Here is a 17825-nt window from a genome sequence, read left to right as displayed (position 1 = left end):
AGGGTCCCACATTCTGGCGTCTGGATCAGACACAACAGGAACACTGGAACACACAGGAAGTCCAAGGGAGACATAGCCTAGGTAGACTAGCCCTTTGCCGAAGCAAGGACTGAGAGAAGCGGAAGTCCTTTTACAGGACAGGATACAAGCAACTCCCTGGGAGGAGCTCAGATGGGCCACACCTGGCAGGCCCTATAACTGGAGAGAAGAGCTGCGGGCCGACCCCTAGGGAGAAGGGCGGGGCCCAAACCAGGAAGTCCAGGCGAAGACTGAAGCAGGCCTCAGACAGGCCCCGAGGACTTCGAAGGCCTCCCAGGCCATGGAGCAAAACCTTACTATCTCTTACTAAACCAGGCACCAGCATCATTCAATAGTGAAAATGTGTTGTGTTTGGCAGTCCGCGGGCTGCTCCTGTGAACCGCAGCACTCACCTCCCCAGCCAGTCTGTTCCCACTGGCTCCCAATGTGGCCCGACGCAGTCAGCTCTCCATGCGGCAGGACGCTACTCTCTGACCTGGCAAGGTGCTGTCGACTCTCAATGTGACAGGATGCCGCCGGCCCTAAACTGCCATGCTCCTCCTTAGGCACGTGCATGCCCGACATCAGTATATTTAAAAGGCCCACAGTGGCACCTCCTGATGACCTTACACTCCTAGCCCTATAAAGGGCCCCCCCTCTGACCTTCCCTCACTGCTTCAGCAACAGGTCCAGCTACTGCATAGTAGTGCGTGTTGCATTCCAGTATTCCTGTCTTTATTCCAACCTGTGCCATTCTTTGTTGCCTGATTGTGCCAACCCTTGCCTGCCTGCCTCAGCCTATTCATCCCTCTCCCTACCCTTCGGACGGATACCTGGACTTCAGATATGCCTGACCGCTGCCTGCCTTTGACCTCTGCCTGGACTCCAGATATGCCTGACCGCTGCCTGACTCTGACCCTTGCCCGGAGCTCAACACATCTATTCGCCACCTGCCTACGACCTTTGCCTGGCCTCGGACCATGTCTCCATAGCAGAGACCCTCTCCTATGTCCTGCTGGCCCCAGCACCCAAAGGCTGAGCCTGAGGGGAATGAGAGCTGGTATAGGTGAAGGTCCTGTCCAATTTCTGCTTCATCTGGGTCTGCCTGCTGATGGTGAGAACTGACCCTAAGAGAATTGTAGACTAGAACAGGGGTTCTCAACCAGTGAGTCACCAAGCACCGGCCAGTGTGTCATGGCTCCCAGTGTTCCACTGCCCCGCTTGTGCTTCCCTTCTCCCTAGGGACGGGGCTGAAGAATGGAGAGACGCTGCGAGCCACCGCTGGAAGCCAGGCCGGCAGGGCCAAAGAGTAGAGAGAACTGTGCGCCGCCGCTGGCGGGGCCAAAGAATGGTGAAATGCTGCGTGCTGCCGCCGGCGGCTGAAGAGTGGAGAGGCATGTGCACCGCCACTGGACGCCAGGCCGGCAGGGCCGAAGAGCAGAGAGACCCTGCGCACCACCGGAGGCGGCTGGAGAGACATTGCATGCCACCGGAGGTCAGGCCAGCGGCGGCTGATAAGCAGAGGCCAGGCTTATTGGGCCAAACAATGAGAAGAGGCTCCATGTGAGCTTGTGTGTGTGTGTGTGGGGGGGGGAGGGAGGGTAGAATGGGTGCCTGGGTGTGTGAGTGGCAGCTTTGTGTGTGTGTGTGTGTGTGTGTGTGGTAGAATGGGTGCCTGGGTGTGTGAGTGAGAGCTTGTGTGTGTGTGGTACAATGGGTGCATGAGTGGCAGTGTGTGTGTGGCAGTGTGTGTGTGTGTGGTTGTAAGTGACAGAGTATATGTGAGCTTGTATGTAAGTGACAGAGCATGTGTGTGATTGAGAGAGAGAGACTGGTCAGAGGTGATGTGTTTCTGTGAGACAGACTGGCCATGAAGATGACTGGTGTGTGTATGTGTATGTGTGAGAGTCAGAGACTGGTCAGGGAGGTGACTGGTGTCTGTATGAGAAAGACAGACTGGTCAGGGAGGTGACTGGTGTCTGTGTGAGAGAGCCAGACTGGTCAGCGAGGTGACAGAAGTCTTTGTAAGAGAGATAGACTGGTTAGGGAAGTGACTGGTGTGTGTATGAGAGACAGAGACTGGTCAGGGAGGTGACTGGAGTGTGTGTGTGAGAGACAGAGACAGGTCAGGGAGATGACTGGTGTGTGTGTGTGTGTGTGAGAGAGACAGAGACTGGTCAGGGAGGTGACTGGGGTGTGTGTGTGTGTGTGAGAGATAGAGACTGGTCAGGGAGGTGACTGGTGTGAGGGTGTGTGTGTGCGTGAGAGAGAGCTAGAGACTGGTCAGCAAGGTGACTAGTGTCTGTGTGAGAGAGACAGAGACTGGTCAGGGAGGTGACTTTTGTGTGTATGAGAGACAGAGACTGGTCAGGGAGGTGACTGGGGTATGTGTGTGTGTGTATGGTCAGGGAGGTGACTGGTGTGTGTGTGTGTGTGTGAGAGAGAGAGAGAGAGAGACAGAGACCGGTCAGGGAGGTGACTGGTGTGTGAGAGACAGAGACTGGTCAGGGAGGTGACTGATGTGTGTGTGGGAGAGACAGAGACTGGTCAGGGAGGTGACTGATATGTGTGTGAGGAAGAGATACTAGTTAGGGAAGTTACTGGTCTGTGTGAGACAGAGACTGGTTGTGGGCCCTAAGGAAGAGGACTGTGAGGACAGAGCTTCAGCAGCCACTGCTGCTTCTGGTGAGTGCTATTGGCCTGCAAGGGAAAGGAGTAGGAGAGTTGCTGGAGAGGGTAAGTAAAGGCAGCTTTTTAAGTTTATTTTTCTTGATTGACTGCCATTTTAATTATTGGGTATTATGTGATGTGTCTGCTGTTTTGAAATATTTAATTGATATTTGGACAATTTTTAATAATTGTTATGAGTTTTCAATTGGATTTCATCAGCTGTTTTGTAACATTTATTAGTATAGTTTTACAATTATTTCTAAGTGGGTATCTATAGCAGCTTGGCTTGCTCTGTTTTCCTAATAGGAGGTGTATAATTTATTTATTTATTTATAACTTTTCTATACCGAAGTTCAAATAACAGAGTTAATTATCACTCCGGTTTACATTGCAACCATAAACAACAGTGACAAAGTTGTCTTACATAGAACAGGAGGAGAGAAAAACTTAGATACAGCTTAAGCATGGGGAGTAACTTGTCAAAACTGGTAAGAACTGATGAGTTGGCTTTTTGGGGTTACAAGGTATTCCGAGGGAGGGGGTAGGAATGAGGGATTGGAAGGGGGTTGGAAGGGGGGTTGGAAGGTGGGGGGGAGGGTAGCTGAGGGTTACCATAGATTTAATGAAACTAATATGCATATATTAAATAGCTTAGGCAGTGGAAGAAAAAGTGCTTAGGCATCTGAGCTTAGGAAGAGAAGGTCCGTGGAGGATGAGGCAAGGACAAGTGTTATGGGAAGGCTTGTATTAGTGTTTAGGGCCTGGTTAAATATTTATAGTGGTAAATTACTGTCTTTTCATAAGGAGGGGTATTGTGCCTGCTAGTAAAGAGAGTTTGTTTTGCTTTTACTGAGATGTCATCAGATCCAGAATATCTTTTTTTGTATGGTGAGCTGTACGGATAATGCCCTAGTTCTGCTCTGCACCCATTTTTGGGGGTCGAGGGGGTTCCTGAGTATGCAGAATGTATATTTACATTTAGCCCCGTGACGGTCACATGTTCAGTGTGTCAGGCATGTGAGAACCATCTGTCAGGTGTGTCCTGGCCAAAAAAAGGTTGAGAACCACTGGACTAGAATATAGCTTTGAAGACCAACACTGCCATTGTACATAAGAACATAAGAACATGCCATACTGGGTCAGACCAAGGGTCCATCAAGCCCAGCATCCTGTTTCCAACAGTGGCCTATCCAAATTCAACCAGAAATATATTCCGGCAGCATCATCCATAGCTCATTCTGCATTGACCTGATGAAGGGAGCAAATCCCTCAATAGCTCATAAAAAATGTATTAAATCAGACCAGTGAAAAGATCTCATCTACAATTTCATTGTTTTCACCTTTATTTCTATGTATCTACGGTGGTCTAACATTCAAACAAACTAAATTAAACTATGCAAGAATCAAATCAAGGCATTTCCTATTTTTGCCTTCCCATGAATCTCTGGTGTTACTTTCCATTGTGATGCAGCAGCAAAGATATGCAAACTCAAATTACAGGATTGGAAGACCCTGCTGACCTGCACCTACCCCTAAAAAGTATTAAAAATAGCAGTCCTTCTTTAAAAAAAAAGCCCTAAAAACTTTTCTCTTCAAGAAAGCGTTCCCAATCCCAAATGATAATGGAAGACCCCCAATGTGTCCCCCCTCGGATTGTACTACATAGCAGATTACTGCCCTCACCTCTGGCTACAATCTCAATAATGTACCCACTAACTAATTATTTGTCTCCCCCCCCCCCCCCCCCCCCTCCTGAAGAATCATGTAATTCCCCTTCTTCGTATGACTGATGCATCACCTTGTTCTATTCCCTTCACTTGACTGTGCATGTTCTTACTGTACTCTGCTCTGAACGTAGGAAGGGTGGATAATGATTGTTTTTAAATAAATTAGAAAAAACAAGTAACAGTCATCGGTCCATCCTGCCGAGCCTCTGTTGTTCTAATTTACACATTTTTGCTGCTTCATCAGTGGTTGTAAATACAGGAGCTCCTTCCATTTACCAGCCCTACTGATGTGGCTTTCATAATTGAATTTAGGATTTCTCTTCCGCTTCAGAGCAGGTTACAATATGCTTAGGGGGTTGCCATGGTACAGCATGGGGTAGGGTGTAACATCGCTTTGAGGACAGGGACTCTGTAGGTACGAGATTGAGGGTTGATGTATATAATACATGGTCACTGAATGTGGGGAGTGGAGGATTGTCGTTATGGCTTTCTCGATTTCTACTTAGAATTAGAAACAGGATGACAGCAGGAAATCACAAGCAGCACATCAGGGGCAGATGGGTGTCTGTGGCCTTCCCTGGGACATACCGTAGAGGACCTTATCTAGTGCAGGCAGGCCGACCGGCCTGCCTGCACTAGATAAGCTTAAAGCAGCTTTCCTAGCAAAGAGATGTTTTAATAATTTGGGTGCCACTTAAAATTAACAAAAATATTAAGACTCTGTGGTAGGAAAGGCTTTTTCTCATTTTGTGTCTGTGTGGAAAATGCTTAATATATAAAGCCCTAAACTTTCTCTTCTCATCCTACTTCTTCTTTCATTCCTGATAACACTTTTGAACGTGCCTCCTACATAGTCTCTCCCTTTATGAATCTCTGTAAATCAGGTGATGCTGTGCTAAGTCCCTTCAAATTCACAGTGATGCATGCAAAACATGAGTACAGGACACACAGCTGATGGGTGCATCTCCATCAGAGCCCCATGAAGGCCTCACACTGATATAAATAAGGCATGAATACAGCACGGACAAGTGAGAGCAGAGCTTCGTCAGAGCTCCATGCAGGTGTCATACCAAGACATGAAAATGGAGACAGAGGAACGAATCGAATCAAGCAAACAAAAGAGCTGACATTTTGAAGAGTTTGTCACCACAATATGGCTACCGTTAATGACATTAGACTTGGGTTTCTTCGGCAGCCCCTTGCTCACTAATGATGTGCTTCCCTTTCGTTTTATTTTGTTTAGCTCACACTAAATCCATTTAACTGCTCTAAAACATTTTTACAGTGTGTTAAATGGCTTTAGTGGGCATGAAATGAAACAAAACAGAAATCAAAATGAAACCCTACACACCCCTATTACTCGCTTGTGTCAAGGATCTCCAGACAGGTATTTATCATCGGAAGTTCTCCAGCATTGCTGCAAGATGTGCTTCTGCTAATGACTTTCCAAGCAATGCTGGCCTCTGCTTCCCTTCAGAGACTATCCAAGGATATGGACTCTGACTCTGCTCCATGCATGGCCTGAAGCAGAACCTGTTGGTGCAAGAGTATTTGGCACCCCTAGGTGTCATGCACCTCCCTCCACTTCCAGCATAGTGCTCCCTTCTATCAGCAGCAGTGGCTCCAACATCTCTCTTCTTCGGTATTGGTTCTGGCACAGCACCTCCTGGCTTCATGCTGGTGGTGGTGGTGCTCTAGGTGTCCACTTAGTTTACCTAATGGAAGCCCCAGCCCTGATTCTAGCAGAGAGTGAGGCCATCTTGGAGAGCGAGCAGGGATGCAGCAGACATTGGTATCCAGCTTCTCGGCCTTTTTGGTGAAGATTAATTGCAAGGTCTGAGCCAGGAGCTAAGGATTGTTCCTTCTTGGCATTTTGATTGAGACTAAGAACCTGGGTAACAGGGGGATTGGGGAGGGAGGTGGAGAAGTGTTAACCCTCTGCCACCTGACCCCATTCAGTTCAAAACTGGACCCTGGCCAAATTGGAAGGCTTAAACCTTCCCCTGCCCATCCCCCAGCCCCCAAGAAAAAAATAACATTCAGTCAGGTCCATGCAATACAGCGTGTTCAGCCAAATGCATGGTTTGCCCACACTTGGGTGCACATTTTGTGCAGGTAAACATTACTCCCAATGCAGGAAGGAGTTTTAATTGCACAAAATATGTGTTTAAAAACATGCGCACAGCTCAGCACCCTCACATGGAAATCCCCTGCAAATGAGGGCATTAAGCATTCCCTCCCAATGCAAAGAGGGGCGCTGGCTGAGTCACAATTTCTTAGCGCTAGAAACTTTGCTCCTGGTCAGAGGTGGAGTAAAGTTTCTAACGCTGGATTCGCCGCCAGGGCTCCCCCACTACTCGTGAGGATGGTGGTGGCGGCGGCTCGACAGTGGGTTTATGTTTTTAAGCCTAACCACGATAGCCGGCCAGGAGCACAAGAAAAATGGACTCCTAAATTGGACTCACAGCAAAAGGTGGGCTCCTATAGTCGCTCTCCTGTTCAGCCCCTCCCTTCCTGAGTTGAAATGAGGATTCAGCCTATGCTGACCGCACATATTGACTCGGTGTATGTACATCTTAATTCCCGATGCATGAGCATAGCATTAGCTTACTGCATCGGAAGTTAATAAATAAATTTAAAACAGGCTCTTAATGCACAGGTTATTTCAGGGGCTCCCAAACCTGTCCTGGGGACCTCACGGCCAGTCAGGTTTTCAAGATTCCCACAATATGTATGTATGAGATAAATTTGCACATACTGAGTCTCCATGCTATGCAAATTCTTCTCATGCACATTCATTGTAGGATATCCTGAAAACCAGACTGACTGTGGGGTCTTCTTCTGGATGAGTTTGGGAAGCCCTGGGTTATTGCATAGGCCTGAGAGTGTGCAACGCGTGAAACTCTGTCCTGCCTCTCCAAAACCAGACTCTCACTCAGGAGGTCTTTGCGAATAGCCCATGTTAACACTGCAGTCAAGGATTCAGCTCCTGTCCCATTTCCTTTCCCTTGAATAGCTGCCCAAGCACCTACAGATGCTACTTACAAACTCCAAGGACTCGCTTCTCATGCACGATCCTTCTCTGCCTGCTCCCCTTCCACCTCCTCACCTCGCAGGCTTCCTACCTCTGCTGCCGTCTCCTCTGCCCCTTCTCGGCCCAACACTTTCACCACCCACCCAACCAGTGCCTCCTCCCTCCTCTCCCACCTTGGGTAAAACGTGCGAGGGTCGGTCCCATCCCAGGCCCACAGGCACAGAGCCTCCCCTTACCTTCCCAAACTTGTGCTGCTGTTGAAACATCAGTAATCCCTGCTTCACTATAGCGTCCTCCATGACCCACTCCTGGGCATTCTCACCTCCTGCTGGCTCAAACTTTCTTCCGCTGCCTCCTCCTCCTCCTCCTGCACCAGTCTCTTAGAGGTGATATACTCTATGTGGTATTTCAAAAATAAAAAAAAAGAGAGAGAGAACAAAAGCAAGCTCTCTCACTGCCACATCTTTTCGACCGCGCTTGGCTTCCTGTGTAACTCACAGGAAGGCTGACCCAGAAAGACAGGCATCACAGCAGGCGGAAGCAGCGGAGGGGAGCAGGTGCCACAGCTGCAGATAAGAAACATCCGAAGTCCAGGCGTGGGCTGCAGACAGCCTCCTGGGCCCCCCATCACACAGCACAGAGTGTCTCTGAATTCTGCCATCACTCTGGCGTGACAGGGGAACTCGGACAGTCCCCGGTCACTGTCTCACTGGGACTAGCAGCCATTCGAAAACGGGGAATCAGCCACATCTGGGTTTTTGTTTTTTTTTTTTACTCAGGTGCAAACCGAGGAATCAGAATCCAGGATTGCTCATGCGTGGGTGGATGGAGTTGGGTCTTCTGTCGTGGTGATGGTTTCACTTTTCCCAGCCATGTGAACTGAGGGTGATGCGTAGGCAGGAGATAAAAGGGGAACGTCCTCTGTCTGTTATACAGACAGAGTTCATTCTAGTACAGGGCACAAATGAGGTGGAGCCAGAGATGAACAATCCTGTTCTGTAGCACCCGTTTCTCTTCTAGTATTGAGACCCTCACAAAAAAAAAAAAAAAAACCCAACTATGTCAATGCACCTCACTCCTGAATTACAGCGCCTCCTGCTGTTCAAGTCCATGAGACCCTAGGGCCAGTGCAAGAGCATTTAGCGCCCTAGGCACACATTTCGTCATTTACCCATTTACTCCTAGCCCCCACCCCCCAATATACCTATTGGCGGCAATTCCAGCACAACGTTCCCTCCTGCCGGGGGCAGTGGCTACAGCACAATGCACTCATCTTTGGCAGTTTTCGCTCTGACCCTTTGCTGGCAGGAGTTTGCTGCCCCCAGCATTTTGGCACTGTAGGCGACGGCCTAGTTTGCCTTCAAGGAAGCAACGGCCCTGCGAGACCCCACATGCCTCTCAGCTGCCTGTCCTATAGCTCACCCTCACCAGCATCTCATAGTCAGGACCGGGGTCTCATGCAACCTCAAGACAAATTGTCTCAAACCAAACCTTCTTGTTTTTTTTTTGTTTCATTAAGAACAGAGTTTGACGGGATGTTTCCGGCATTACTGGATCATCAAAGGGAAGAGTCAGGGAGGCTGTGCACCCCAGACAGGGCTCAGGACTTTCCTCATGCTGGGAGCCTACAGTTTAGGGAATAAGCTTGCAGTTACTGTCTGTCACGCAGCAGGATGGCCCGGGGGTGACAGTTAGAACAGCAGAAGTGGAGCAGTAGGGTGCAGGTGCGCCAGAATCAGCTCTGTGCTGTGCAGAGGAGGGGGCTGCCCTGCTCCCCAGTCATCAGAGCAGGTGGCTGCTGTTTTTGAGACATGTCAGATGAGTTCAGTTTAACAGAGGATCTAACTCACCACATGGATCTCCCAAATCCAGGTGTTTGGAGATTGTATTCTAGCACAGGGATCCTGTATTTCAATTCACTTCACACCAGAAGGACAAGAGACTGCAGAAGGCACAGGCCAGGAAGACCGTCTACATGGCCCCCTGGTAAGGACTGCTCTCTTCCCTCCGAGCCCTCCTGTCTTCCTGCTGTTATAGCCGTGATCCATGCTTAAGTTTTGCCCTCTAGTGATATCACCTGCCGCAGGCCATAAGACCAATGCCGACCAGGGGTGGTGGGTCATGCTAGTAGGTTGTGGGTGGTGGGTCATGCTAGTAGGTTGCCTCTAAAGGCGTGATCCAAGTTGGGGAGGGGGGAGGGGTGAGGTTCGCCTCTTTGGGTCTCCCTTCAGGAGCTACTTGGGACCACTTGAGATTGGTCGGAGTGTTTGCCTTTGAAAGTGCCGGTGGTATAAAGTCTGCTGGGATCTGCTTAATGTTTGGGATCTTGCCAGGTTCTTGTGACTTGGATTGGCCACTGTTGGAGACAGGATACTGGGCTTCATGGACCCTTGGTCTGACCCAGTATGGCAAGTCTTATGTTCTTATGTTATGTTATGACTAATGATATAGTGATGCTTTTTGTTCTGTCATGATGCTGTATTTATATGATGTTGTATATCTGGAATTGGTTGTATTGTATTGATTAAGCAGGCGTGTTATTGTGCTATGGCCTATCACTACCCTAGTAGGATTTTGGACATGGTATGTCTGTATTAAGGACTTTGATAATTGGATTTACAATATATTTTCCTGAAGTTGTTTTTTTTTTTGGATGAAAACCACTCTGGGTCCCCCTTTTTGGGGAATAAGTTGGTAGGTAAATGTAAAAATAGAATAGAATGTGTAATATCCTTTCCACATCTTCTCCCAAATTCCCCTGCCCGACCCCCATGACAGCATGAAATACATTGTTATTCCTGTTTTAACATTACCAGACTTAAACATGAAAAAGACAGAGCAGCAGCACAAAAACAAGAGAGACGTCCCAGGAGCCCACATGTGCTGTATTATGGGGGGTACAGTGCTGAGACTCAGGGAGCCCGCATGCGCTGCATTGGCGGGGGTGGGGGGAGGATAAGATGTGTGTACAAGGGTTGGGCAAGTGCAGGAGGATCAGGTGTGTACCTATCAGAGTGGGGGAGGGTGCAGAGGAACGAGGCTTGTACAGGATGACCCAGCATGATGGGCACAGCTCCAGGGTTTGAATACAGCAGGGAATGTCCCCACCCGCTCTCGCTCTTGGCTAGACGCCCTGTCCTTGGGTCCTCGCTTTTTCTTCCTTTCTCGCCTCTTGCTTGGATATTTCTGGCTCTGCAGGTCTCCGAGGAAGGAATCGGCTCCCTGTGTAAGAGCTGCACGTGCTGCCTCCTGCCCCTATCCTGACCTTCTTAGGACTGGACAGTCTGTCTGTCGCTCTGGAGGGGGGGGGGATGCTAATTAAGATCAATATGTCCATGCAGAGATGGGACCTCAGGCCAGGGCCATTGCCACAATCCTCAGTCTCACTGACATAACGTGAAGTACTGGGAGCACTGGAAGGGGCTCTGCAGAAGGTGACTCCACTTCCTCTGCGCCCCCCCCCCCCCCCCCATCTTCCTCCAGGAAGACTTGGAGAAAGGAATGGGGGGCTTGACAGTTCCTGCCATGTGTGAAAAGGAAATTAAATTCAGAGCCACTTCCTATAGAAAAGTTTCATTTTTACATAGGGCCTTTTACGGGGAGGGGGGGGTGGGAGACACTTGGTTCAGGTACTGGAGGCTAATTTAATCTAATCCTGAGTGTGGGAGCTGGAGAAACTTCAGCATGGACCTGGGATGATAACTCGCTACATATGAGAATCTGAATTAATGCTCTGAGAAGCCCCAGTAAACCAACAAATTCGGAAAAGCTGCTTTTGCTTCATAGTGTGCATTCTTGAACATTCAAACCAAATCCACCCCTAGGTTCATAGGTAACACCCAGGCTGGGCTTAATGTTACTCAGAAAGCAGCAGAGGGCACCAGAGCCCACATAATTTAGTCACAACACCCAACACAGGCTACAGGAGCACGCATGCAGCCACCTCCAGGGCATGATTTCGGTTCTTGTATGGTGCATGACATCATGTAAAGAAGTGAATATAGTGGAAGAGTCTACCAGAAGAGATTAGGGCAGAAAACGACTATCTGAGGTTTCGGAAGTCTCCGGAAACACAACTTTTCTCTAGGTCCTTTATTAATGAGTTGCCCTAGAGGATGTGGGGATGGGCCTGTACCAGCTTAAGGAAGGTGGTTATCAGGAGCATGGAGTGGATGTTTGTTTTATGTTACCGTAATTATGTCAGTCTAATGACTTTTCTTGTCATCCACCAAGATTTATGGATTGGTGGAATACAAATGTTTTAAAATAAATAAATAAAATTATCATACTGATATTACTGAAAAGCATGAGACGTACTATTTTCCAAAGCAACTACATGCATAGATTTTCAGTATTCAATGTCTCTAGGTATGACCCCTCAACCTCTTAATTCAACTGTAACTCTACTGAAATCCGCCTTTAATTGTATCTCCACTGTAATCTGCAGCCAGCAGCTCTCCTAGCCTTATTGTAATCTACTTTGAAGTGGCTGGCCAGTCATGGAAGGCAGAATAGAAATTGAAAATTAAAGTAAATGAAATTATTGCAAGTCCGGTATTCACATTTCTCTCAACATGTTCAATATGTGCAAGAAAAGAGGGGGGAAAAAACCCCATGGAACTCAGCCAGACACTGTATTTGAGACACCTCCTCATCTGACTGAGACTGTCTGAGTAATTTCCTCCTGTAAGCAATGCTCTCTAAGACAGAGCTTCCCAAACTGTGGTGAGACCCCAAATGGGGTTGCAAACCCTTCAGCTGGGGTCACAAATGTCTCACATATCAGCACTCTTCAGGTACCAGAAGCAGCAGCAGCATTAGTAGTAGAAGGCAGTATGAGCCCTGTGAGGCAGCACACCTTGCAGAGACCCCGCCCTTGCATGAGTTTCTGTGCTAACTGGACGTCCTGCATGAGGAGGGATTGGGTCTGATGAAGGGCCTGCGAGCTTGCATTGACTCATAGGCCCCATGCTGACTTTCATTACTAATTTATTTTTTTATTCCGCTTTTGGCGCATCAGAGCAGATTACATTCAGTTACTGTAGGTATTTTCCTATCTCCAGAAGGTTTATCATCTAAGGCCTAGCTTTATCAAATTGCTGTAAATATTCCATGCAGTAGAAAAAGGGGCTTGTTTTATGGTAATTTGTTGATGACAGAGATAAAGAGAGACTGCCTCTGGAGGTGGCACCATAGTAAGCAGCTATTTATGCTACTATAGGAGGCCCACCTAGTAACTTGAGCTGAGGTTTAGGTAGTACTGTAGGGGTTAGGGGCCACTTTTACATGCAGAGTGAGACGTACGAACAGAACAGTACACGCTTGTGAAGATTTGATGTCTTTCGGAGTGAGGAAACTCACACAGAGATGAGATTTGTACAATGTTCTCTCAACCTAGTTTGATGGACTCTCTACCTCAGTGATGATTCAGAGGAACTGAAACAAATCTCAGGAATCTGGAAGATGTACTAGGGCAAATTGACAAACTAAAAAGTAGCAAATCACCTGGACCCAAAGGTATACATCCCAGAGTGCTGAAAGAACTGAGAAATGAAATTGCAGACCTGCTATTGGAAATTAGTAAATTATCAGTAACAGCATCTTTGGTACCTCAAGATTGGAGGGATGCCAATGTAATGCCAGTTTTTAAAAAAGGATCAAGGTGTGATCCAGGAAACTACAGACAAGTGAGTCTGACATCTGCTAGGCAAAATGGTAGAAACTATTATAAAGAACAAAATTGCTGAACATATATATAAGCAAAGTTTAATGGAACAAAGACAACATGGATTTAGCCAAGGGAAGTCTTGCCTCACAAATCTGCTACATTTTTTTGAGGGTATACGGGGACAAGGGGCAATGACCTATTGTGGATTGCCAACTGGTTAAAAGATAGTAAACAGATAGTAGGGCTAAATAGTAAATTTTCCCAATGGAAAAAGGTGACTAGTGTAATGCCCCAGGGATCTGTTCTGGGACCACTGCTTTTTAAAATATTTATAAATGACCTGGAAAAGGGAACAACAAGTGAGGTGATCAAATTTGCTGATGACACACAATTATTCAAAGTTGTTAAATTGCAAGAAGATTGTGAGAAATTGCAAGAGGACATTGCAAAACGGAATCTGGGCATGCAAATGAAAAATGAAATTTAATGTGGACAAGTGCAAAATGATGCACTTAGGGAAAAGTAACCCAAATTATAGCTATATAATGCAAGGTTCCACCACTCAGGAAAAGGATCTAGGTGTCATTGTTGAAAATACGTTGAAATCTTTTTTCAGTGTGCAATAGCAGCCACAAAAACAAATAGAATGCTAGGGATTTTTAGGAAAGGAATGGAGAATACAACAGAGAATATCATAATGCCTTTGTATCGCTCCATGGTGCGACCTCATCTTGAATATTAGGTGCAGTTCTGGTCACCGCATCTCAAAAAAGATATAGCAGAATTAGAAAAGGTAGAGAGAAGGGTGACCAAAATGATAAAGAAGATGGTACAATTCTCATACAAAGGAAGGATAAAGAGGTTAAGACTCTTCCGCTTGGAGAAGAGATGGCTGAGAGGAGATATTTATTTATTTATTTAATATATTTCTATACCGGACTTCATGAATAAAATTCACATCAGGCCGGTTTACATGGAACTTGGGATTAACCAAACAAGAAGGCCGAAGCAAGCAAAGTTACATATAACAGGGACATGGAACTTGGGGGCTATAGTAGCCAGGAAGTAGGCAGATCAGAAATTAACAACATATAAATAAAATGAGACGGGTTAAGAGATTAGTGAACATCCCATTCCTTGGGCTGAGTCCGGCGTGCTGAGTCTGACGTGAAATTTTGACTTAGGGGAAGGCTTGGAGGAAAAGCCACGTCTTAAGTTTCCTTCGAAAGGTATGAAGGCAGGGTTCAAGTCTAAGGTCAGTCGGTATGAAGTCTAAGGTTTAAGGGTATCAAGTCTAAGTCTAAGGGTATCAAGTCTAAGGTCAGAGATATGGCAGAGGTTTATAAAATAATGCGTGGAATGGAACAAGTAAACGTTAATCAAGTGTTTACTCTTTCAAAAAGTACAGAGGACACACAATGAGGTTACTAGGTTTTACATTTAAAACTAATAAGATAATTTTTTTTTTTTACTCAACGCATAATTAAGCTCTGGAATTCATTGCCAGAGGATGTGGTGAAAGATATTAGTGTAGCTTCTGTTTAAAAAAAGGTTTGGACAAGTTCCTGGAGGAAAAGCAACTTGGAATCTGTCTACCCCTTGGGATCCTACCAGGTACGTGACCTGGATTGGCCACTAATGGATACAGGATACTGGGTTAGATGGACGTTTGGTCTGACCCAGTATAGCAAATCTTATGTTCTTATGTCAGAATCTAGCAGGAATGGAATTTACACCGGAATATCTCTTTGGATTTCAAGAAACAGGAATTGGTATTTGTGTGTGTGTACATACTGTATAACTACAACATAATTGTACAAATAAAGGCTATGCCATATAGATAATTTCAATGTCTGGCTCAAAACCTGGTATAAAGAAAATGGTTTTCGATACATTGGAGGCTGGGGCTGTGTATGGAACAATAAAAGATTATATGGTAAGAGTGGCCTACATGTGTCTGTGGCAGGAAAGAGAATGCTAAGTGAAAAATTCATATCATACATTAACAGGCATTTAAACTAGGGAGTGGGGGTGGCAGGAGGTGGCCAGTGAAACTGGAATGTCACCCCCAAGTAATACAGGAAGTATTACTAGGAAGAGCAGCCGGAAAGAAATGACCACAAATGCTGGTAGTTTGAGCAATAAAATCCCAGACCTGCAGGCCCTAATGGTAGAGGCGGAATTAGACATTATTGCTGTTATGGAGACATGGTTCACTGAGTCTCATGAATAGGATGTAGCCATCCCGAGCTATAACTTGTTAAGGAAGGACAGATAGGACAGAAAAGGGGAAGGAGTAGCTCTTTATGTCAAAAACAATATCCAAGCAACTGAATTGCAAGGGACATGGGGTAAAGAAGCATTATGGACCGTCCTAAAAAGGGAAGATTGTGCTTCCATTTTTACTGGTGTGATCTATAGGCCTCCTACCCAAATGGATGAACTGGACAGAGACCTAATCGAGGAAATCCAAAAGGTGGAAAAGAAGGGAGAAGTGTTACTTGTTGGAGATTTTAATCATCTGGATGCGGATTGGAGCATCCCTTCTGCGGAATCTGCAAAAAGTAGAGAGATAGTGGATGCCTTTCAAGATGCTCTGCTCAAACAAATGGTAATGGAACCCACGAGGGAGGTTATGATCCTCGATCTAGTGCTCACTAATGGGGATAATGTCTCTGATGTTTGGGTAGGGGCTCACCTGAGCACTAGTAATCATCAGACAGTATTGTTCAATATTGCTACAGAATACAGAGAAGTCGCACAAAGACCCGAATTTTGAATTTCACAAATACTGGACTTTGTCAAAATGGGGGTGTACCTGGAGGAACAACTGGAAGAGTGGGAGAAAAAGGGTGAGGTGGAACAACATTTGGCCAAATTAAAAGGAGCTATTACAAAGGCAACAAATGTATATGTTAGGAACGTAAAGAAGAGTAAGAGGAAAAAGAAACCAATCTTGTTCTCTAAGGAGGTGGCTGAAAAAATGAAGGCAAAAAGAACAGAATTCGAGTTCTATATATGATCTCAAAAAAAGGAACACAAGGAAGAATATCTGTTAAAAATGAGGGAGATGAAGAAAGAAATCAGGAAAGCAAAAAGTCAAGTGGAAGAAAGGATGGCCAAAGAGGTAAAGAGAGGAGACAAAACATTTTTCAGATTTATCAGAGAAAGAAGAGAAGCCCAAAGTGGTAGAGTGAAATTGAAAGGTGACAAGGAGCACTATATAGAGAGAGATGAAGAAATGGTAGAAATAGTAAACAAATACTTCAGTTCAGTATTCACCAAAGAAGACCCTGGAGAAGGACCGTTGCTGGTTGACAAGACCATAGATGGAGATAGGATAGATGAAACTCTGTTCACAGAAGAGAATGTATGGGAAGAGCTAGGAAAACTTAAAGTGGACAAGGCCATGGGGCCAGATGAACTTTATCCCAGGATACTGAGGGAGCTCAGAGATGTGCTGTCAGGTCTGCTGCATGACCTATTCAATAGATCCCTGGAAACGGGAGTGGTGCCGAGTGACTGGAGAAGAGCGATGGTGGTCCTGCTTCAAAAGAGTGGGAGCAGAGAGGAGGCTGAAAACTGCAGGCTGGTTAGCCTCACCTCAGTGGTGGGAAAATTAATGGAGACTCTGCTGAAGGAAAGGATAGTGAATTATCTACAGTCAGGAGGATTGCTGGACCCGAGGCAGCATGGATTCACCAGGGGAAGGTCCTGTCAGACAAATCTGATTGATTTTTTTGATGGGGTGAATAAAGAAATGGATCGAGGAAGAGTACTCATTGTAATCTATTTGGATTTCAGCAAAGCTTTTGATTCGGGCCCGCATAGGAGGCTTGTGAATAAAATGAGAAGCTTGGGAGGGAGTGCCAAGGTGGTGGCATGGATTACAAACTGGTTGATGGATAGAAGGCAGAGTGTGATGGTAAATGGAACCCACTCTGTTGCGGTCCCGGGTCAGCCCCGGGAGCGCCGCCTACCTCGTCGGGCTTCCGGGCCCGCTCTGCCCTCCCCGGGCCTCCGGGGACTCTTGCCGCCGCACTCCCGATGCTTGTGTACCTCGCCCGGGCCTGCATCCTCTCCTGCCGCCACGCTCCCGCTCCGGCGGAGCAGCTGGCGTCTCGCCGCGGCTGGCTCCGCCCCCTAGGCGCACGCGCGCGTCCCGGCTTCTAATTTAAAGGGCCAAGCGCGGGGGAACTTGGTTCCTCCCTCGGGTGACGTCAGAAGCTGCAGGGCTACTTAAGCCCTGCAGTCCCTGCTCTCAGGGCCTTGCAACGAGGTTCCCAGGTGTTCCTGTCTCCAGTTGCTGCGTTCCTGTGTCGTCTTGTTCTCCGCTTGGCTTTTGACTTCGGACTGGCTTGTAGAATCCTCTGGCTCCTGACCCTGGACTGGCTTACGGTGACTCTCTGGCTTTTGACCTCGGACTGGCTTACGGTGATCCCTTGGTTCCTGGCTCTGGACTGGCAAGCGACGATTCTCTGGCACACGACTCTGGATTGGCAAGCGACGATTCTTTGGCACATGACTCTGGACTGGTGAGCGACGCCCCTCTAGCACTCGACCTTGGACTCCGTCTGACTCGGCCCCCGCGGGCTCTCCTAAGTCCCAGCGGCCGGGTTCCTACGGGCTCCTCCTGGGGGGACTCCGGCTTCCAGGGTGAATCTCCTAAGTCCCAGCGGCCGGACTCCTACGAGCTCCTCTCGGGGGA

The 17825-nt window shown here is 47.2% G+C and overlaps 1 protein-coding gene across 4 annotated transcripts in view; it reads right to left on the bottom strand.

Annotated features, from left to right (window-relative positions):
• The window catches only part of DOK2 (docking protein 2), a 29553-nt gene extending 21235 nt beyond the window's left edge, over positions 1-8318 (bottom strand). For 2 of the 4 annotated variants that reach the window (XM_029603864.1, XM_029603866.1), the window contains exon 1: positions 7461-7557. In XM_029603864.1, the coding sequence (XP_029459724.1) occupies positions 7461-7484 (24 nt within the window). In that variant the 5' untranslated portion in view covers positions 7485-7557. Of the gene's footprint in view, positions 1-7460; positions 7558-7685 lie in introns of those variants that run through there. The other 2 variants (XM_029603865.1, XM_029603863.1) reach the window with 2 other exon arrangements.
• Positions 8319-17825: the final 9507 nt, after the last annotated feature.

Source organism: Rhinatrema bivittatum, chromosome 5, assembly GCF_901001135.1.
Source record: "Rhinatrema bivittatum chromosome 5, aRhiBiv1.1, whole genome shotgun sequence".
In the NCBI taxonomy this organism is placed as follows: domain Eukaryota; kingdom Metazoa; phylum Chordata; class Amphibia; order Gymnophiona; family Rhinatrematidae; genus Rhinatrema; species Rhinatrema bivittatum.
The sequence above is the reverse complement of the archived record's forward strand: the minus strand, read 5'-3'. Positions and strand labels throughout refer to the sequence as shown.